This window comes from Embiotoca jacksoni, unplaced genomic scaffold (genome assembly GCF_022577435.1).
Source record: "Embiotoca jacksoni isolate LCO1_2020_lvr unplaced genomic scaffold, fEmbJac1.0.p SCAF_8, whole genome shotgun sequence".
NCBI classification, from domain to species: Eukaryota; Metazoa; Chordata; class Actinopteri; family Embiotocidae; genus Embiotoca; species Embiotoca jacksoni.
This window is the reverse complement of record NW_027185436.1, coordinates 8,504,928-8,527,340: the sequence shown is the minus strand read 5'-3', so window position 1 is coordinate 8,527,340 and position 22,413 is coordinate 8,504,928. Positions and strand designations below refer to the sequence as shown.

General features: G+C 38.9%; 1 protein-coding gene across 3 annotated transcripts in view; it reads right to left on the bottom strand.

The window, feature by feature from the left end:
* The window catches only part of oxct1a (3-oxoacid CoA transferase 1a), a 44,042-nt gene that overhangs the window by 19,321 nt on the left and 2,308 nt on the right, over positions 1-22,413 (bottom strand). For all 3 annotated transcript variants that reach the window (XM_069139157.1, XM_069139155.1, XM_069139158.1), the window contains 10 exons: positions 18,573-18,708; positions 18,174-18,323; positions 17,798-17,904; positions 16,120-16,180; positions 4,216-4,323; positions 3,799-3,913; positions 3,092-3,186; positions 2,273-2,321; positions 1,755-1,827; positions 384-459 (listed from right to left, as the gene is read on the bottom strand). In XM_069139157.1, coding sequence (XP_068995258.1) covers positions 384-459; positions 1,755-1,827; positions 2,273-2,321; positions 3,092-3,186; positions 3,799-3,913; positions 4,216-4,323; positions 16,120-16,180; positions 17,798-17,904; positions 18,174-18,323; positions 18,573-18,708 — 970 coding nt within the window. The remainder of the gene's footprint in view (positions 1-383; positions 460-1,754; positions 1,828-2,272; positions 2,322-3,091; positions 3,187-3,798; positions 3,914-4,215; positions 4,324-16,119; positions 16,181-17,797; positions 17,905-18,173; positions 18,324-18,572; positions 18,709-22,413) is intronic.

Sequence of the window (22,413 nt, the reverse complement as noted above, 5' to 3'; positions counted from 1 at the left end):
TGTTACACATGATTAACGGAAAAAATAACCAGCAGATTAATCTATAATGATAGTGTTCCATACTACTCAAACATTCAGAGTTTCTGATCTGTGACGGCTGTATAAGGACAAGGGATGAGTAGACAAATGAAGAATTATATAAATACAATGATACAAGCTATAAATCAGGCGTACCAACAACAGAACAGCACCACACGTTTTATATGACCAGAGAACAAACATTTCTTGGACACAAACTAAAATAATAAAACAAAAAGATTATCATAAGCTTCACAAAGCAGTGTTTGGAGTGTGCCTATTACACTAGTGTGGTTGTTGAACCCCAGCAGATGGAGCAGAAAGCATGAACTTGGATCAAGCTAATAGATGTGTGCCAGACTTACTGGGATCATCCAATTGGCGAGATCTCCATGCTTTGACACCTGCATGGCTCCCAGCATTGTCAGGTTGATGTGACCCCTAAAGTGAATGACACAACAGAAGACGACAGCTGTCAACTTCAGAATCACTTCAACTTATGAACTCAAAAGTCCACTTGTCAAAAACAAAACACAAAAAGCATTGGCAGATTTTTTTTTTTTGTGACATGACACACAATACAAAGCACCTACTTGATACTGGATCACAGGTACTTTATAATTAATGATCGGACCGATTCTCACAACAAACGTCTTCACCATAATAACCATCTTTCTGTCGCTGCAGTTGTTAAAAAGTAAAACTCGTCATAAATAAAAGGCTTGTGATGCTTTATTTTCACTGCTTTATAAACTAAAATATCATGAATCTCATTTGAATTTCACAAATATAATCTGCTTGATGTGGAGGTCTTATCTGCTCCATCTGCAATGTTAATGTGCTGAATAAGCAAAGTAAGAATTATTCCATCTCTCAATTAATGTCTGTCTTTCTCCTCAGGTAGCAATTTATTTTCTGCAATAAGACCCAAAGTAAGGAATCCAGTAACGCCTCTTTAGCAGGTAGGGGCATCATTAGGATGCTTGCAGTTGCATAGATTTAAACAAGGATTAATAGCACTGCTGCCAACACTAAATTATTCCTTTTGTTTCTCCAAAGCATGCAGCAACACACAGCCGGTGAGACAACACACAAACAAATATAAAGTGCTAAAAGTCTAAATGTAGTATGATATGAGAAGTAGCTAGTCTGGTGTAGAGGTAATATAGCTGAAAATGCACCATATGTTGAGTAATTCTTTCTGAGTATATCTGGACTCTTGATTGTGTTCGCACAACAGCAGACACTCTCAAGCACACACACACATTTAGCATGGTCTCATTTGGTGCCCGCCAGTGTGACTGGAAGGTGCTATTTATGAGCACTATAGAATTTCCACTGGGTGGACAAACAGAAGTGATGGTGCAGGGAGTACGGGAGGGCAATTTCAGTCATCTGACAAATCAATAAGAACCAAAGACCTTGGGAATATTGACAAGGCAGCTGTCTACTTGGACTGTTGACAGTCGCCATTTGTTAATATCCAGTGTTACAAATTGTGGTTATGTGTGGTGGTCAAATCCGACATATTGATTACACTGGCTCAGTGCAGGTGAAAAACTGTTGAATTAACATCAAATTCATTCTGAAAGTGTTTTTGCTTTGTTGCTAAATGCAGTCCATAGAAGTGACTCACGAGGTTATGAAAAATATTTTTAAGGGACTGGTCCAGGATTGTCAGGCATATCTAACTTTCAGTCTGCAAATAAGTTTCCAAATAAGTGTCACGGCTTTACCCTCGGATCATGGCAAATGACTCATCACTGGAGAAGTAGGCAGCCCCAGGGAGCACAGTGACAGTCTCCTTTCCTGTGCAACAGGGACACAAAATATGTATCATCATTGCAGTAAATTTAATAACATATCTAGAAACAACACAACTTGAGGATAAACATGATCGCAAATATGGTAAATGAAAAATATAACTTTTTACTAATTTAACAAATACATAAACATAAATGAATGGCTGAATGAAAAAAAAGATCATTCAATAAGTATTGAAAAAGAAACTGGAGATACATCTTAAATATGTATCTGACTAAAATGTTATATTTTTGATCACTACACAGAATTGATCTTTCGTATTAGGCTTTCATCTAAGAATGTGTGTACATGTAGAAAAAAGGTCAAATTTCTTCTGAAAAGCTCTTTTCACCCAGTGAACCTTAGTTTGACCAATGTTTACATGGCTTTTAATTATTTATACTTGTACATAAATTTATCATTGGGAGGTATTGATTAGGAAAACCCTCACCAGCATTAATGAGGTCTGCATCCACTGCATCCTCAGTCGGGTAAGGCCCCTATAGAAAAAGAAATGGAAGACAAACAATAATGTGCACAATGCCACACACACACACACACACACACACACACAAACACAAACACACACACACACACACACACATACACACACACACACACACAGGCCATGATCTTTGAAGGGAGGGACAGACACAAATCATATTTCTCTGATTAGATGAGACATTGATTTTCTCTCTGCTCAACAAAGGCGGCAATCCTTTTGGACAAAGAGCAGAGAGGAGAGGAGAGGAGAGGAGAGGAGAGGAGAGGAGAGGAGAGGAGAGGAGAGGAGAGGAGAGGAGAGGAGAGGAGAGGAGAGGAGAGGAGAGGAGAGGAGAGGAGAGATCAGTACCTCTTTAAAACTGGCACTCATATTTAAAAGAAAAATTTGACAAATAAGGAATTAGCATAGGCGCCTTCATTCTCCTGTCAACACATTTGAAACTCCTTCCATAGTAGCAGCAAGCAGCCTTTGTAAAAAGGCTCTGCCAGCAAATAATGATCGTGAGAAAGAAATATGGAAGAGAAAGTGTCAAACTGCCACAATCGGTTACATAACAAGCCCAGCAGCTTTCAAATGAAGGCCCCAACTATTAATGATACCGCTCAAATAAACGGCTATTCATCTAGCCACATGCTCGGGGCACAATTTGGTTTAAAAATGTTTACTGCTGCTCAAAACAAACGCAGAGTACAAAGAAATAAGCTGCTCGTTAGCCTGTTCAGATTCAAAGCACTGAAACCAGAGGGGGAGAAAAATCTGTTTTACCAGTCCCAAAATGCCATTTTCACTTTGGAGGTGAACAGTGATGTCTGGTTTTATGAAGTTGCTGGCCATCATGGGGATACCAATACCAAGGTTTGCTGATTGGCTCTTTGTTAAAGACAGTAAGAATATCATTTGAAAATCAAGTACTAAAATAAACACAGATGTAAACAGTATGATTCTTTAATAGAATCTGTCATTCACCATATAGGCTCCTCTTCAGCCCCCTCAGTCCTTTAAGGACACTGTCATTGTGTGAACAAGCTCAAGAGCATTTGTTGTGTGACGATGATCAAAACTCACTTTATAGTCCTAATATTTCCAAGATACCAATTAAGCCGTGGTGAATCACAGGGGAATGTGAGTTCAAAAATCACTGAGTGGTTAATCACAGATCCATCACTCAATTAAACCAAGGCTGCTTTCATGAGGATGGTCAGATGCCATCACTACAACATATAATTGTAAAAACTGAAGAACAAAAAAAAGGAGTAATTTCATAATTTGCGTCTGAAATCAATTGGTGCGAAGGTGACAATTATTCATTATGCATGTAGAAAACAAAAAGAAGTCAAGGTACAGCTTTCTTTTCTTTGTCTCTACTGGCTAACACTTGGTTTGATTTACCTGTGGTAACAAAAGGGAGCTTTTGGCAGCTAAAGTATAAATATATATGACTTTGTGCTTTTTGTATTCCTGTCAAAGGATACCGTACATCCCATCCTCGAACTCCAGAGCAGCCCGGCGAATGATCCTTTCACGAACAATGTCTGAATCATTCTTTGGTTTGGGTTTATCTTCTAGGCTCTTCCTTACTGTGCGTTTCTGGAAGCATACATAGTTATGAGAAAGAGGGAGATTGCGTTATCAGAGCCCATTTCTGGCCAAGTACAAGGACACCTATAAAGAAAACATAGTGCGTTTCTTAGCAGTGACGGAAATGTTCAATCTCTAAATTTCTATTGTTACAGGATTAAACATGAATCCAGTTTAATAATACAATAATAAGTATTCCTTTATAATTCTTTAATGGAATAAGCCAGAGACTACAGAAATAATGGATACAACATGCTGTTTCATGTTTAATTTCTTGACTCATGCAAGTTCTGAAAGGTCTTGTTTGGTACCTCAATCCTTTTCTCCAAGGTGGCACCCTGGACGACCCTGTGGACGTAGATGCTGGGGATGTGAATGTCCTCTTCAGCAATTGTCCCGACATCGACCACCTCCTCCACCTACACAGAGACACAGAATGATGGGCTCCACCTTCACCTGCAAAGTGCCACGTGATCCCTGACATTGAAGGTTCAGATAAAGAAAACCGTGCACTGATGGAATCACAGTACCAGAAAATAACCTTGGCTACTCGGCTTTGAAATTCAACAGGTTGACGGATAAAAATCTAGCTGAAGATGTTTTGCCACTCTGCAGGCTGGTCACGAGACGTTATCTTGATTTTTCAGGTTACTGCCGTAGAGCATTTTTTTTTAAATGGTCATTCCTGATTTGAAACATGGCAATACTCAGCATATATTTTTAAGAAATAGCAGTAGACTTTTTGAATTCGTTTGATATATAATTTCAAATGGAGCTAAAACCATCAGTGGTGATGATGCAGATGCAGATATTTGTTATTGTATGATCTCAGGTTTCAGACTCTGCTGCCATCATGTCTTTCACAGTGAAGAGAGGGTAAATATTTGTGGAAGATGGTGCTGCATTTATTCTTACAGCAAATCCACTGAGTCCAGTGAAAGCTGTCTGTGTTACTATAATCAGTTCAGCCTACAGAAAACAGAAGTGGATATCTAAAACAACAAGACCAGGGGATGCAGCCTGATCCTGGGATCAAAGAGGTGCACGATAGAGATTGTTTTGGTGTTGGGGGGACTTTGGTCGAACCAAAGAGGTTAAAAAAAAAATTATACATGTTTCTATTTGTATCTATTCAATAGTCCAACCGATTTATTGATTGGATGAATTTATCGTCCGATATTGGCAGGTCACAGATTAAGTATCAATATTAGGGCTGCACAATTAATAGTCTGAAAATCACAATTTTAATTCAGGCCGATATCATGTCGACATGGCAACGATACCGTCGCATTTTCATTCAGGACTTCAGCTGCATGCACCTCACACGGCCACGCACAGCAATAAAGAAAACTACCAGACATGGCAATCAATTCATTTGTGCTAATAAAACCATCTGATTCCTATCGAACTTGGTGCATGCATTTTTCAGCAGAACCCACTGAAGCTACCAGGTAACATATTCTATAATTATATCATTCTTGGCAGATATGCTGAACATTTCTTCTGTATCCGGTAAATAAGTGCACTAAGCATTTATATTGAAAAAAAAAATCACAATCTCAATTCTAAGTAAAAACATTTGGATTCTCATTCTATCCAGAATCACGCAGTCTATTCAATATTGCCATGTCTGTTGTCAGATATGAAAAGAAAATGTTTCCTTTCAATTTATAGTTATCTACTATGTATTACATCTGCCGTGAACTTCACTGTTTAATGCACTGATGCCATTTTGGACATTCAAGTTTATCATTAAAATATCCTTCCTCCATTATATATCTGTGACTACAGTTTGAAAAACACATTCTGGCCAATATATATTGACATTGTGCATGTTTTTACTCCCTAATATTGGTATCAGCTTCAGCCCCAACAATGCAGTATTGGTCTATTCTCTAGTCTCTAGAAACTCTCTCCCATGGTTTCTATTTACGTTCAGTTTATGCACAGAATCTCAGTGATGATGCTATAACATTGGCCACTTAGATTGTTTCAATATATCCTCATAACACATTAATTACTCTCGCACTTAACATGGCAGCATAATAAGAAAGGTATGTGTCTCATTTATCTACCGAACAATATATCCTTGACTGTGAGACTGAAGTGCTCCACCACCTTACAGCAGCTGAAGAGGAGTGTACATAAGGGAATATTTCTGTCTGAGTAGCAAGACAGAGATGGAAATGGGTATTGATCTAAGCAGAGTTGGGTCAACATTGGCTGGGTTAGAAATCACAGAGAAAACACCTGCTCTCTCCTCCTTAGGTAACATTAGAAGCTGCTATAAACTGAGCCTCCAGCCTCCACGTATACAGGTGTTCAGGGGGATTTGTACAGCATGTGTGGGCTCTGCTAAATCATATTGCCCATTATTAGTTTGCTCTAGGTCCCAATATTCAAATGACATGAATCAAAGAAAGCTGTGAGGGGAATCAACATTCTTTAAAGAAGAGATTTTCCTTTATCAAACAGACAAGACTTCAAGAGGGAAGAGGTGCAGTTTTATTCTTTCAGAAGATTCTTTAAGGAGGAAAAGTGGTTGAAATGATAGAATTTGAATGAAAAAAAAAAAAAAAGGAGAGAGCATGAGAGTTATCATCATGTCTCTGGGGACCAAAAGGGGACTTAACCATGACAACATAATTCTCGCCCTCCCTTCTACTTTTTTGTGCTTTCCTCCTGTGTAGCTCTGTGTGTAACCTACTTATACCATTTACATGAGGGGCAAGCAGCCGTTCAGAGCAAATTGAATTGAATCTCTCCTTATCTCTCCTTCCTCCCTCAGCACTCAGTGCTGACTGAGAGGAGTCAATGGCTGAGAGTGGATCCCATCTTAGCGTTGTCATGGATACGCAGGCTTTGGTCTCTCATGAGCTCGGGCCACTCAGGACTGGAAAGTGATTTCAGAATCTTTTTCTGGTTCTCTCGGTCGGTTTATGCCAAATCTCGGATGCTCCACGGGGAAAACGAGGCCATGTGAAGATGAGATTGGTAGCGCGAGAGTACGCATACAGCAGTTCCACACTCTCACCCACATCTTCTCCGGGGGCTTGATCTGTCTTTTGTTAAAATGGTGATTTCCTTAGACATCTTCATCAAGCAAGACTGCGCTCATCACATTATAAAACCGTAATGAAACAAGGAGAACTGGAGGCAAGAGAATCCCAGCAAATATTTGGTGGCATGGATTCCAAGGCTTTGAATGAATCAATTGAATTAACAGTATCAAGGCCTATTTTTGTCTCTTAAATCAAAAGACGTCAAAACAAAAACAAAAAAAAAGAGAATCCACAGCTTAAACCTGGGTTTCTCCATGTCGGTTTGTTGGTCACTCACACACATGCAAACCAACCACGTATTCATCTCTGTTTTCAATTACCCTTCCATAGCTAAGTCACAGCACAATAACAAGCTCATACAATTTAAATGTTCTGTGTACATAAAAAAGCCTTTGTCCCTTTCATCTATGTGATGTGTCCCGGCTGCACTGGTGCTCAGATGTAGTTCAGACAGGAGGTTCAACGGACGACGGAGGATAAAGCATTAAAATAAAATAATAAAAACACACAAGAATAATACATAGATACACACACACACACACAAATGAGCAGGTGCGTAGAGCGAGCAAACAGGCACACACGTAGACATTGATATTCTGGTATCTGTAGAACGATTTTCACATCAATGACAGCAGAGCGAGGCATAAAGTGAGCTGGCAGGAGGATAGAGGGACTCGAAGTGCCCACTGGGGACGCAGCAAGCGATTTTTATTTTCAGGAGTTTGTGCTTTTTTTAGGCTGTGAGCTTTGTCAAATCTTGTTAATCTCCAACCGATTGGTGCACAATGCTACTAAATTCCTAGAATAAACCCCACAAATGCGGCGATGCATACAGCGGTCCCTCCTCAGTTATTAGACAATGCTGGAAAGGTGTCAAGCTTATCACAAATCTTTTTTCATTCAAAATAATATAATACAATTACAGCTGGACCGCATTAAAAAAAAAAAACTAAAAAAAAACCAGAACACGGGAATAGATTTACCCTTTGGCTTCGTTCTTACCACAGCTGTAGAAAAAGTGCATGCATGCAATGACTGACATCATGAGCGGTACATGAAAAGCACCGGCATACTTCCAGAGAGGAAATCAGCAGCACAGACAACCAATTAGCATCAGACTGACTCAATGCTCTCTGGGTAAAGGTATTCACTTCAGCTGAGTCCACTCCTGTTGACCAGCTGGCCTACATCCCAGTCTACAAATTAACAAATAGGAGCAGTGTCAAATCATGTGCACAGTACAACACCGTGTGGTCTAACAAAATGTTAGTAAGCCAACAGCTCCTAGAGGCAATAATGTGAATTACACCTTCGATTACAAAGGCAATAGATGGAATAAAATCAAGAGCATTGCTAATCTTACTCTTTTAAGAGCCCTCAAAGTGATGAGTGCACAACTGAACTTTCTTCTGTCGATCACAGATACCAAAACAATTTTAATAAAAATAAGGTCACTCATCATTTGTATCTTTTATTTACAAATATATATCAACATTCTGTGGAAAGGTGGACATCAAAATTTAAAGAGCAAGAGATGTTTTATTTTTTTTAGACACTTGTCAAACTTGTATGCAAGGGGGAATTTGGCTTCATGTTGGTGCAAAAGATAAGATCTGGGTGTCACAAAAATTACAAAGAAAAACCTGCCAGGGACCATGAATATCTATATCAGGTTTAATGGCCATTCGCCAAGTGGTCACTTTGTTTTGGATCAGAGGTGGGAGGACCGCCTCATTCAAAAAAGAAAAAAGAAACGTTACTCTTCGATTTAAAATTTTAATTCAGACTACCTCAGAAAACTGAAATGTTAAAGTCTGTAAAATTTTCAGTGACTTCTACACCCCAAGTTTATAACCCATCCATTTCTATATTTTGTTTGGGTATTGAAAAGCAACAGTCAAGAGGTCATGAGAAAGAGATGGTGTGGCTACAGGCAACAGGGCGGGAGAATGACAGCGACACCACACTCTAATTACTGTTTGTATTTATAGCCTCTCCATTTTTCTCTCATCTTGTGTGTGTGTGTGTGTGTGTGTGTGGTGTTTATGTGGGCACTTGGCCATGGTCTGTTGCCACTTTCGGGGCTCAGCTTCGGCTCTATCCTCTTACCCAGAATACTGACATCACAGGCAATCTGTTTCCTCTCAGCGGAAGCTTGCATCGCCTCGGACAGCCTTTACAATTTCCAGAAAAAGGAGTGACAGCAAGTCAATGCTGTAACTGTAGATACAATTTTGGAATGGCTGATGCTGTAAAACATCAGCATTTGGAATGGACAACTCGGTTTGCAGCTCGAATGGCAATGTTTGCATTTTAAAGAACACGTAAGCCTCCATGCAATGTGCTTCAGATTCAGATAATGGGCAGTTGTGAGGAAACTTTGAACTTAGTCAGACTTTCAGTTTGTGCATATGTTCAGTATATCTGTCTACCATCTCTTTGCATTTACATTCTCTGTCCTATTTTCGGCCTCTCTGCTCAGCCTGCAGTTGAATATTAAACCTTAGCCCTCTTCCACCGGCTTTAATTTAACTTATCAGTAAATGTCAGCATCGCACTTGAAGTTCACTCTATGTCAGCCTGACTTTCTCCTTGACAAGTCAATACCAGCCAGTGATTTTTTTTTTTTGTTCCTGCTAAAATGAGGTTTAACAAAAATGTTTATCCTGTTGTGTTCAGGAGGAAGACTTTTAAATTGGAACAATTTTTTTTATCAACATCTTTTGGCAATGTCGATGAGCAACATACTGCTATCCACGTGCCTATAGGCATCAGCTATAAGTTACAATAGCTGTAAATCATATTTTTTGTTTAGTTTAACAATTAATATGAATTATTGCAGTGAAGGTCTGACCTGAGCAGATGCACGCACACTGACCACATTTAGTCAACTACTTTAATCTGACCTCAACATGACTTTTATCTTTATTATTTGCAGAAATATGTGCACCAGTGTCTAAACAAAAAAGGACAGACAAAAAGACACATTCAGTTTAAGAAAACTGACAACTACATTTGGGATATCATCTTCTATTTTAACTCGTTTAGCTATTGTTAATGCACACACAAAAAAAACTGCAACGCTGACTGCACATATCTTTATGAATATAAACTATTAAATGATAAGGGAAAATTCAAGATATTAGAAATATTTCTTTATCAAGTGTTACTGTTTGGCTTAATAAATGTACTTAATTTATTTCATGTGTATGCTTTTTTTTCAAGGCTACAATAAATTAATTTTGTCACTTGCCACAAATACACCACAATGACTTGTATTTTTCTCCTTTGCATGTGGAAAATAAATCAGCAAATGCACTGAAGTTTTTAGGGGGAAGGACATCCAAGGCTTTTATACCCATCTGTCCACTGATATTACAGCAATTTACTGTGGTTGTAGCCTGTAATTATCACCATTTGCGCTGGAGAGATTTCAGCTCAAAGTCCAAAAAGTAACACCATACCAAGAACAATAATGACATTGCTGCTGTCACATAGTACAGTTTTTATTCAAAATGAGGACGCTTTTAGTGTGCAGTGTTTTTGTAGAGACACTTAGTGTCTATGTAGAGACACTAAGTGCCATTCCTACAGTATATTTCAAAACTTCTGATGCATATGAATCCAATCAAATTTAACCTACAGATCATTTTTGCCACACTGAAGATTATCCCAAGAAGGGCTGGAAAGGGGACCACCTATACAACCCATGCATAACTTGTACAAATTAAGAATAGAGAAATGAGGAGGAAAAAAAAAAAAAAAGGTTTTCTAATTGTTTCTCAACAGTAGGTTGAGTAAAGGAGTCAATAACAAGCCTAGAAAAGTCAACAAGGCATGAATGATGTGAAATAGCATTACAATTGTTGGCTGTAAAAAATAATTGAAATTCCAGCAGAGGATAAACAAGTCACAAGGCATTCTGTATCACAGAAAGGCCTACGGCAGCAGTTTAATATAACGCATATCATTCCAAGGACAAACCCTGAAGTAAAAAGACCCAAAATATGAACTACACAGTTCATGTTCACAAGTCACGAATGAAATAGAGATCGTCTTGTTATCGTCTTTGTTACTTTTTTGTAAATGTGTAGGTTTTTTTTTTGCCACAATAGAAATAAAGAACCAAGCACAAAACCACAGGCTGCTTAATCCCTGAGTAACAACTGTGGGAGGCTGATGCAGAAACCCCTGAGGATGGAGGTCATTTATAACCAATTAGACCTCTTGCCTGGTTAAAAGAAAACACACTTAAAAAGAAATTCATTCCATTCATGCATGACTGCTTGGGCGTGCACACGCACTAACACCCACACCACTCCGTTGCATTGCTACAAGAATACAGTTGAGTCATTTACTGTGACTTATAGTCAAACAACAGCAGAAACCACGGCTTTGATTCAGTCTCTGGTGCATTGTAACCCCCACTGTACCTTTGATAAAGGAATAACTGGACCAGCTGGATACCTTGGAACATTGAACAATTGAATAGCAGGATTTGGTTGCCTAGCAACCATGGCAGGAGCTGGTGATGATCCGGTAATTTTCTTTTGTGAAATTTTCTTTTGTGTGATCTTGTTTTCTGACACCCTTCAAATCTCTTGGGAGTTTAAATTCAGGTTGTTTTTTTTTAAAAAGGAGATGTACGTGTCAAAACTGGGATGGAGAGTACCAGCGATCAATGACCTGACAGGATGAAGAGCTAATGTTGGCTATCATCTAAATGTAATCATTATATGTATGAGAGGGACGTATCAAGATGTAATGTATAAATGAATATAACAAAACGTTAATCCATTTATCTTGAACATAGTCTTTTGTATGAAAAGGAGGTGGCTAATTGCAGGCTTATTGATTCATACCTGGATATCATTTAAATGTGTCTTTGTCTCACAGAGGTGGAGTTACCAGCTTATACATATACATGTCTGTTATTCCTTCAAAGATTGAATGCCTAACACACATTCACTGAGCCTTTGGTGAAAGCCTTACTTTTAATTCAATGACAGTGACAGTTAAGGACATAAAGTGTGGAAATACTTAAAATGCCTTTTAGAGAAGCTCCAATACTTTGGTGTACCTATTAAGCTTGAGTGTGGGGCTTTTGCATTTGCCAAAAAGCTGCAGACTGTGCCATCTCAGTCTGAAAGAGTTTAGAGTTCAAGCAGAGGTAATTCATATCCATTAGAGATGAGTGGGTTGGTTAAACAAAACTTTATTCAAGAGGTTAATGGGCACCAGCTTTTGCCACGAGTGAAGATGAAACTCACCATTATTCATGACACACTTCAATTTGGTGACTTACTATTAGCTAAATAAAATAATGACCAGGATCATATCCATAAGAAGATTTAGGTTTTTCCATGAATCTAACTACAGGACGTAGTTTCACATCTGATTATATATTCCTAAAACGGGATTTAAACCACTATAATCTGTACTTACTAACTAATAATTCAACTTTGTTGTTCGGGCGTAGTTACAGCTGCTGTTTAAAGTTACTGCCCTTTGACTGAAACACTGAAATGGCAGACAGGACTCTGGGACATTATTTCATCCAAGCTCCTCGAGGCCCGTCTGGCTTCCACCACAATGTCCTGACATTTTTTTGCCCTTTGATAAGCATTAATTGCATAGCCCCTGAACAGTTTGAGCCTAGCTGGCTGAACACAGACTACAGAGATGAAATCTGGTCCAACAGACGTGCACATGATCGTTTGAGAGCTTGCCTCACACTGGCCTGAGATGCCAAGCTGAGCTGAAAGTTAAATGAATAGCTTCTAAAACAGCTGACCCTGTCTGTTGCCTTAACCAGTGCATCAAGACAGCAGGATCAATAGAGACGACAACTCGGCAGATTTATGACTGAGCATGCACCGAATCCTAAAGATAAATGTATTGTCATTGAGACAGTAATTGCTTCAATATCAGAGACAAAATGTTATTAATGGGTGTTATAATACAGGCTATCCCTTTATAGTCACCAGTGACGTGTCGTAGATAAAGTTCATAGGTTACCTGCACTGCCATAAAGAAGGCATCATAAATGGCAGATAATCTAACAAATCACTAGGATGATAAGACAAAGTGTTCAGAGAGCTACAATGGGATTCCTAGTACTTAAATATGCAAATGATAAAACGGTTAATCCTAATTCACACTTAAAGCCGTAGTTTATCTTAATTAAATTATCTTACAAAAAGAACCATTTTATACAAAAATTTTGAAGTGAATGAGTAACAATGAAAAAAAACACTCCCTCAATTAAAAAAAATAAAAAAGCTAACAGGAATGTAATGAGGACAGTTTTAAAATGTACTAAATTGCAATTCAACATTTGAAAATGCTGTTTGATATAATTTATCAGACTGTAGCACAAATTGCAACGAATGCCCCACCAGATAGAAGCATTTAGCTGACATGTGGATGACAAGTTTTGTTATTAAAACCTAATGTGAAAAATGAGTGAAGTTCAGAATCTTCAAAGACCAGGCTGAAACTGACAGTTAGTTGACACCGTCGGGTTTTACTGCTGGCAGGGAACGTCAAACTACATTTGAAACACATTCATTCATTTTAGAGGTAGATGCAGAGCTTCGCTTCTAAATAAGCTGATTTGTGTCAGGTTGGAACATGCGTTTTGGGTGAGGTTAATTGATTGGCACGTTGACATACATTTTTTGATAAATAGGCCAAAGTACCATTTCTTAAAGCTACCCACACATGTCTAGTACTCAATTTTTTTAAACAAGGACATATTAGATACTTTTTTTTTTTTTTTTTTAATGAAGTCAAGTTATCTATATATTTCAAATTCCATGACTTTGTAGAGGCTGTTTGTGCACATAACTTCTCTCAGACCTTGCTAACTGAAGTACGTTAGGTGCACCCTGGAAGTTTGATATTGTGGGATCTAAATCTCACTTCCAACTTGTCACAGCGTTCATTTTCTCTTTCTTCCCTATCTTTTCTGCCACTCACTTCTGTATGAAAGTAGAAATGCCAAAATCTTTGAAATGCACATGGATATTGAAAAAAATACTTTTATTCGTCACTCCAAATGCAACATGGGTCCCCAATCCATTTAAGCAATTCATGTTTCCGCTCACCAAGAACACTTTGAGCAGATGATCTGGTTGTAAAGATTGAAGCAGACAGTTGCATATTAAATCTAACCGATTATAATTGCATCTCATATCACTTTATCATTATATCCTCCAGAAGATATCACATTTATCAGAGGAAGCACTGCTGTGGAGAAGAACTAGTCTCATTATCCCTGTACAGCAGTGGAGCTCAACTGTTGGGTTGTGACCCAAAAGTGGGTCGCAGATATGTACGTGGGGGAAAAAAAAGTCAAACTTTAATCTTTACAGAATTTCTGTTGCTGCGCTCTTATTTTGAAGGACATATCTTTCCCATGAAGCAGCGCTCGTGCAGTAGCTGTTTGCTGCTAGCGTTGCCATGACAGTAATGGCCGAAACTAACATCATCACGTCAGTAGTTAGCTCTTAGTCAAGCATTTGTAAACGGGTTTATGTTTGGCATGTCCGCTTTTGTATTTAGTTTAAGAAATGTCTGCCTATTTATTCAATATTCCATACAGTCCTATCTAGCACTTATTTCTAGCTAATTTTATGTTTTTAAACAGTGCATGAATTGTGTATTACTATTTTTTGTGAAATAAATGGTTCAAACATGTCAAAGATTTGGGATATGAGCTAATGACTAAGGAAAAGTGTGTGTGCTGAGAACCACTGCTTTAGAAACAAACTAGGCAATATCTTCTATACCATAGCACTGATTCTCCATAACTCGCTGATAGCCATCATTGCCACTAATATCATCATGATACCTCACACTACTTTGGGCATGATGCCCAATAGATTAAGTTAAAATGTTCTTTCAGTTATTATTATGGATGCTTTCAGGTCAATTAATTCCAACATTGCAGTTTATAGTGGTAAATAGAACACAGACTGGCACCACAGTGAAATAATTTACTCTCCCCATTCAGTCCCAGACATTTCTAATCAACAGCAGACTAAATCTCAGGTCCAGCACCCATGGAATAATTGAAAATGTGCTTGGTGGAGCTCGGTTAGTTTTATGAGATACCCTTTCCTACTGATTTATTTTCAGAAAGGGCCAGTGTTTTATGGTTTTCACACACACAGTTTTTCTCCCTGCTGCTCTCTGAATCAAACCGTGGCTATATGGGAGGTGTGAAGCTGCTCGTGTGTCGGTGGGGTAGAGAGGGAGACAAACACGCATACAGACACAGCGGGAAGAGATGAGAGATCACATTTATAAACTGTCAAATGCTGGACAGGTGGGCAACCAGACAAATAGAATGAAACTAGAATAGACAGCTCAGAGGTAGCTGGACACACTCCAGTGTTGGCCATGTACGTAAAGTTTCTTAAAACTTCTAATCTATAAATAGCATCTGAGGTCCAAGAGGTAAACTCAGAGTAATGTAAACTCTTTTCAAGGTGATGTTTCCTGGCCACTATTGTTAAACTCTTGGCCTCACACCTGTAAGAGCCTGTCTCACATTTCTACTCCTGACCTTCAGTGTAAAAAAGGTAACAGCATGTACCACGTCCTCTGAGGGTTTTTATATATTCTGTTGCTCTACTGGCTAAAGGATGTATTGCGATGTACTGCTGATATGGTGTGAAAGATCTAATCTAAAATCAAATCCTATTTCCTTCATGGTCACCAGCTAAGTTTCATTGGAATGTTTTTTTAACAGGCTATTTGTTGTTGTGTTGGGGGGGGGGGAGGTATTTGACTAAAACACATTAACTCCAAATAAGATCCAGGAGGTAGAGGAGGTGGAGAATTATTTTTGCATGTAGGACATTATTTTTATCAAGATATATGGGTGTGTGTTATTAATATTCAGTTGATGTTGTGTTTGAGTGTTGATACTGTTTTTAAATTACTTTTGCCCAGATGGGCTATTTGGGTTGTGGGCCCAGCCTTGCTAAATTCCTGAAAAATGAACATCTATATAATGCATTAAAACTATTGATGGAATGCTGAGGTGTAGATTTTGAGATGGTAACGCTGCTGACAGAGTGGTGTAAGGAGACATGTTGCAGGTAGACACTAAAAGCACGAGACTGTGTTGTTGGAAATACATACCTCAACTATGGTGGTTTTGGCTGCCTTGCACATGGGCTGGTTGAAGTTCCTGGCCGTTTTCCTGGCACACACAAGAGCAAGACAGATATAACGTTAAAACTAATAAGAGGTAAATATTTAAACACAAATCAGCAATGGTAATTGATTTCAGAAACTCTCATTGTAAGAGCCAATATCTGATAGTTTACTGGGGGACATTGCTCTCTAGTGGAGAAAAACTTAACTACATCTGCTAATATGCTTTTCTTGTTTTGTCTATGTATTTTGCACACAGTGGGACTGAGACAGTTTTTCGATCCATCTGTATGTCATATGGTGGATTGACATTAAAGAAGTTGAAGTTAATTGTGATTTTTCACATGCACCAGATTAGTGCAAATTACCTGACTCGTGCTACATGCAAGGCTACACTTAATTTACATTGCGTTAAAACTGATGAGATTATTCATAAACACACATAATAAGTGATTTCTTATTTAGATTATTCTGACTTGTGCAGTATACATGTACAGTATATTTCTGATCTGAACTACATCAGCAATAATGTTTGAAACCCTGTCCTGACATTTGTGTGTTGTCTGAATAATTCAAGATATAGTTTGTGTTAACGTGAATGTATGTTCACAAACCGCAAACAACCAAGATAACTGTATACAGGCTGGACATGTACTGATTAAAATGGGCCCATGGGCTCTATCTTATACCTGGTGCAATGTGGCGCCAAGCTCCATGCAAGTATCTTTGCTAGTTTCAGATTGAAGCAGCTGTCATTTTCCCATCCAGTAAACACACTTTATAAATAGCAAATGCAATTTTGCCTATCTGAGCATTCACTGGTTTTAAAATTAGGTGTGGTCAGCCGCACTGTTGGTTATCGAGAGGCAGCTGAAAACAACTGTGCAACTGATCAACAAAACCTGGTCTCGAGGCGATGGCGCAGACTTTTGCTGTCATTTTAAGGGCGCATTATCAAGACAGCATCTTACATTGTCTACATAAGCAGGTGGACAGCCCGCATACACTCTGCTTGTTGCACACACAGGGACATGCAGCAGTTGACAAACATGCAAAAGATGAAAAGAAAAGGTTATTATGTGAAAGATTGTTATTGTGCACATCAATCTGCTCAATCTCCACACACATTATTCTAGCAGTCCACCAAAGTCCGAGCACCTGGTTTTTGTCAGATGACAATCTGATTGGTTTACTTCATGTTATGCTCAAACATTAACCTATGATTACTAAAGACACCTGAGTCCCAGCCCTTTGAACCATGTGCCTTACATTGCACAAAAGATAATCTGCAGTTAAACTGGCAAAAGTGGATTTGGACAATTCCTTAATGCACTTACGCCAACAGCTTTTGACCGTGCACTTAGATAATTAAAATAGATCATGATATTTTCTTCGTAGAGTTTTCTCTAGTAGTTTTAGTGAATGACCACTAACAACATCTCAAAATGAAAAATATGAAACTCCAACCCCTCTCCTGAAACTAACGTTTTACTCATGAGTACTGTCTAAGTCTGACTGAAAACACAAGTGAGGTGATTAAAACTAGTCTAATACGCATTAAGGCAGAAGGAAGCTGAATCCTTTATAATATAACAACTTTTCCAAATCACAAAAAGTGTGTGCTAAAGATGTGTGAACTCTTGCATTCCACTCCATCAAATACCTGAAAACAATGTTTCCCGCAGTGTCAGCTTTCCATGCCCTGATCAGTGCAAAATCACCCGTGATGGCCTTTTCCATGATGTAGTGCCGGCCATTGAACTCCCGCACCTGTGCACAATGACAACACACTTCAAGGAGTTAGTGAGCAGATATACATGGGGTTTTATAGCGTGTTTAGACTTGGCCCTGACGCTTCAGTACAGATTTGTCTGCTTTTGTGAACCGCACCCAAAATCACCTGCAGCTCTCAATTCACTAAACAAAGTTAGGGAAAGTAGCCAGGGGGGAGAATAACAGCAGTGACCCTAAGCAAGTTTCCATTGAACTCATGAGGAGCCTTGTGGCACAAACCAAAACAGGTATGATAGCCCTCTCACCTCTCTCTTCTCACTGGCAATGGAAATACTGCCGTCTGCTTTGTACTTAATAGGAGCGCCTCCCTCCTGGATCAGAGTGCCATAACCAGTGGCTGTGAAGAAGGCTGGAACCCCAGCACCCCCAGCCCTGATCCTCTCTGCAAGAGTGCCCTGTGGGGGGAAAAAATGACATTCGTACAACAAATACATGTCTCTGCTCCTGTCTAGTATGTAATATATATAGAACGAAGTCTGATAATTTACATGGTGAAATATAAAAATAAAAGATTTCATGAGTGAAGCTGGTTGGTTAATGTGTTTTCATGGGTAGGTATAATTTTAGTTTTTATGTTTGTATATATATATATTTTTTTTTTTTTTTTTTTTTTTTTTTTTTTTCCCATGTGTTTTTTGACCAACCTGTGGCGTTAGTTCCACTTCCAACTCCCCTGCCAGATATTGTCGCTCAAACTCTGCATTCTCTCCAACATAAGAGGAGATCATTCTCTTGATCTGCTTGGTTTGGAGCAGCAGGCCCAGGCCAAAGTTATCCACCCTGATGAAAACATACACACAGCATTAGTGACCTTTACATGGGTTCAACTCAGCTGCAGTTTATTTAACAAATAAGACAGAGACTTGAAGGCTAATACTGGAATCCGCTTACTCGAGAACTGCCTCCACTACAAGCTGTGTTGCAGGGTGCAAATACTCAAGCATTCAATTATGTTGGATTTCATATTATTAGATACATTTGTTTTCATTGTGACATTAAAGTATTTTTTGTTTTGTTGTATATTTGTTTTATATCTATAGTTGTTTATCCTCATATTCCTTCCACTGCTCATAAAGTATGATTAGTCCTAATCTTTGACCTTTAATGTCCTCATTTTCTACAATTTGTAACATACATAAATTCCTTGACATATTTTTGAAAGTTGTGACTGGGCCAAACCAAACTGACAGGTGTTCCTTTTTCTGATCTTAAAGACAAGGCAATGGGAGGCGCAGTCAAACTGTGGCCCATACAGTATACATAAATACTTATTATTTAAATATTAAATATTTATTATTTAAATACATAAAGCCTTACACACAGCCACGGGACCTGGAGTTGCCACAGAGGCATTCATTTGTGAACATGATCTGAAACTAAAAGGGAGGGCCAACAAACTCTAGATTGCATTTGAGTGAACTGTGCAACTCATACTGGTCTCATGTCTAGGTTACACCCGCTCCACATGGTACCATAGAGTTTCACACATTTAAAACCATCAGACTAGGACAAACAATCAAGAATTGACAGCAGTAAAACTCCTTCCTGTGAAGTTTCTGTGACGAAGGAAAGTTACTGTGTCACTAGGGTTGTTTAATTACTCGTGAAATGACCCAGTAGCTGGGACGACTGTGTGGCTGGTCAGTCAATAAACCATGAAAGCATAAAAAGAAAACTGGTTGAACCAGTCTACTCCTCATAAAACATGGGGTAATTAAATCCAGTCAATCTGAAAAACCAACTTTTAAACATGTTTGCAGTGAGTAAACGTAAAAGCATGTATCCAAAAATACTCTCTAATGCTGCTCCAACTTCCAAGAGCCAAGAGGAAAGCTGAGCTATGGAGAGAGAGTTTGCTCTCTTTCGCGTATCCACCGAGAATGAGAATTTACTGCTTTGTCCTTCACTCTAATCCTGTGTTAGATGACAAGAAAATCTAGGCCATGTGCATCTAGAATACTAAAAACAGATGATTGTGATACGTACCCTGTCTCTTACACAGTGATGTTAATATTGCACCTTCTAGGTACTGTATGTAAAGGGTTTGGCAAGATTATCTCGTGTCAAAATTTTGTGATCTTGTGTATGAAGCTGATTTGAGTATATGGATGGGTCTTTGAGGACTAAATGCCCTCCAGGCTAAACACATCAATGCTCACTGTTCAGAGCAGGTTCCAACAGGGATCTTCAACACAAATGCCACTGCCTTTTATAAGGAATTTATTCTGTTTGCATGTGTGGTGGCGGGGTGTGGTTAGCTCAGCTGCAGGGGGTAGAGAGTGGAGGGAGTGGTTCAGGGAACAGGTGTAATGAGCACAGCTGAGCCAAATAGGGACTGATGAGCTCTCCCCTATAAAGGGAGCAGGGAGAAGGAGGCTGAGGGGAAGCGGTTGCACAGGGACATTGGTGTATGGGCCGGGCAAATAAAGGCAGTTTACACCCGAACGTACGACTGAGCGTGACATCTGTGTCCAGGAGAGACCCCGGTAGCACCAACCTTGCTACAGTATATAATTCCCAGAGCAGCTGGTTATATAGTAAGTATAGAGCTGCAGGGAGAGATAGTTCTTTCCCAGCCCGATAATCTGCCCGTGTACAGGTGAGTCCCTCTCCTCTCATAGTACGGGGCATAAAAATCCCACTCTGTCCGTGTCCTACGAAGTAAATAGGAGTGCTTCCTTCGACTCGTTCAACTGAAGCGAGACGCTACAGGCAGGTGGCACAAAAAAAACAAAAAAATTATTTGCAATTTACGTTAATGTTGGGGCCCCTTAACTGAGACCTGTGGAAATGACACTACAACTAGGCAGCATTTCCCAAACCTAAATTACATTTGTCTGTCACTGCTACCAAAAATCAGTCAGGCAATGAGTGTACACAATCATCATCAACGATTGGAATCACTTTCTTTAATGCAGCATTCAATCCCCCCAGTGTGGCAAAACATCAAACACATTCTTCTTACACTTCTTGTGTGTATCCATGAGAGATCATGAAGGATCAATTTTTAATTCACAAAACTTCTTCCATGCTGATAGCCATATTTCTTAGTTCTTCTTAGTAAGAAGATTACAGTCAAGTGTGTTGACAGAAACTGTTTTGAGCTCATAGCAGTAAAGAATTAACTCCCCACTAATGTCTACAATATCCATTGTTTCTAAGAAAATGCAAACTACAAACAGTGTACAGTCATACAAATAATTGCTTCTTTATATAACTCATACTGGCGTTCAAAAAGAAGCAAGCAGAGGAAGGGGAGGGGTTTCAGCTTTAAGAATTTTCTCTCTAAAAATAAATGTTACATTACTGCTTCTTTCCCCTTCAAGCAGTCTTACCTCTTCACTCTTCCCTACAGAGCCAGGGAATTTAAACATCATCCAGATGTGACCAAGAAAACAATAGAATAACTGGGGCTTGGGATTTTTTATAACAAGAATAATCGATTTTAGTAGTCATGTGTAGCGCAGCCATGTCGAGCGCATTCCTGCAAACGGCAATGTCACTTTCGGTTTTCAAATGTCACTGCTATTGTGGCAATACAAGTCACACGCATGGCTGTCTTGCTCGTCTGTATAAGTTCCTGTCTAGCCAGCCTCGAAGGTGGAAGGAAGGCATGGGCTATGTACAAGAAGTCTCACTATGTTGGAACTTGTTCAGAAACCACACAAAAGGAGACAATATGGCCACAACAGTATATGTGAGTAGTTCTAATCCTTTCAATAACATCTAGGGCATTTTGTTCATGGGGCTTGTCTGGCTCAAGTAAATATTCTGAGGTCATGTTCCAATAATCAATATTCAAAAAATAAAAAAAAATAATCAAAGTCCACAAGAAAAGTCCAATGAACTTCTGTTCTAGTACAATAGGTCAGTAGTTTCAGGGGTTAAACAACCTCCCATACAAATAATTGTATTGAGTCAGTCTATGGCATTTTGATCTTGATATTTGCTACAGCAGAACTCTTTGCATACAACGCAGTTCTGGCAGTGCAGACAAGTAATTTACTACACGTGCTGGATATTGCACTTCAGGGTAGTGGATCCCTTCTGTTGGCATTAGTTTGTTTTTTTTAAAGTGCTTTTGTGTCAAAACTTAATTTAGATAAGAGTGTACCAAATGTACAAAATAGTTTGTGTGGGATCTAAAACAGCAGTCTTGCTAATGTATATTTAGGTGGTTGAGATTAGGTTTTAGTCCCTGTCTCACGTTTCACTGTTGCCATGTAAACAACTAAAATAAAATGGTTAAAGGCTGGCAGCACACTGGTTTTCAATTACCAAAGAAAACAGCAACATGACAACTGAAACGACCCAGATAATTAGAGTGAAAAGCTTCAGTTGGCACTGTGTTTCAGTTAAATGTTGATTATGGTTTCTTAATAGTCCTTTTTCTTTGAACAGTTTTCTAGCCTTACCCTGTTGATAATTTAAATTAAAAGGCAGACAATCTCTAGCAAATTTGATCTTTAACAGTTAGATGCTACC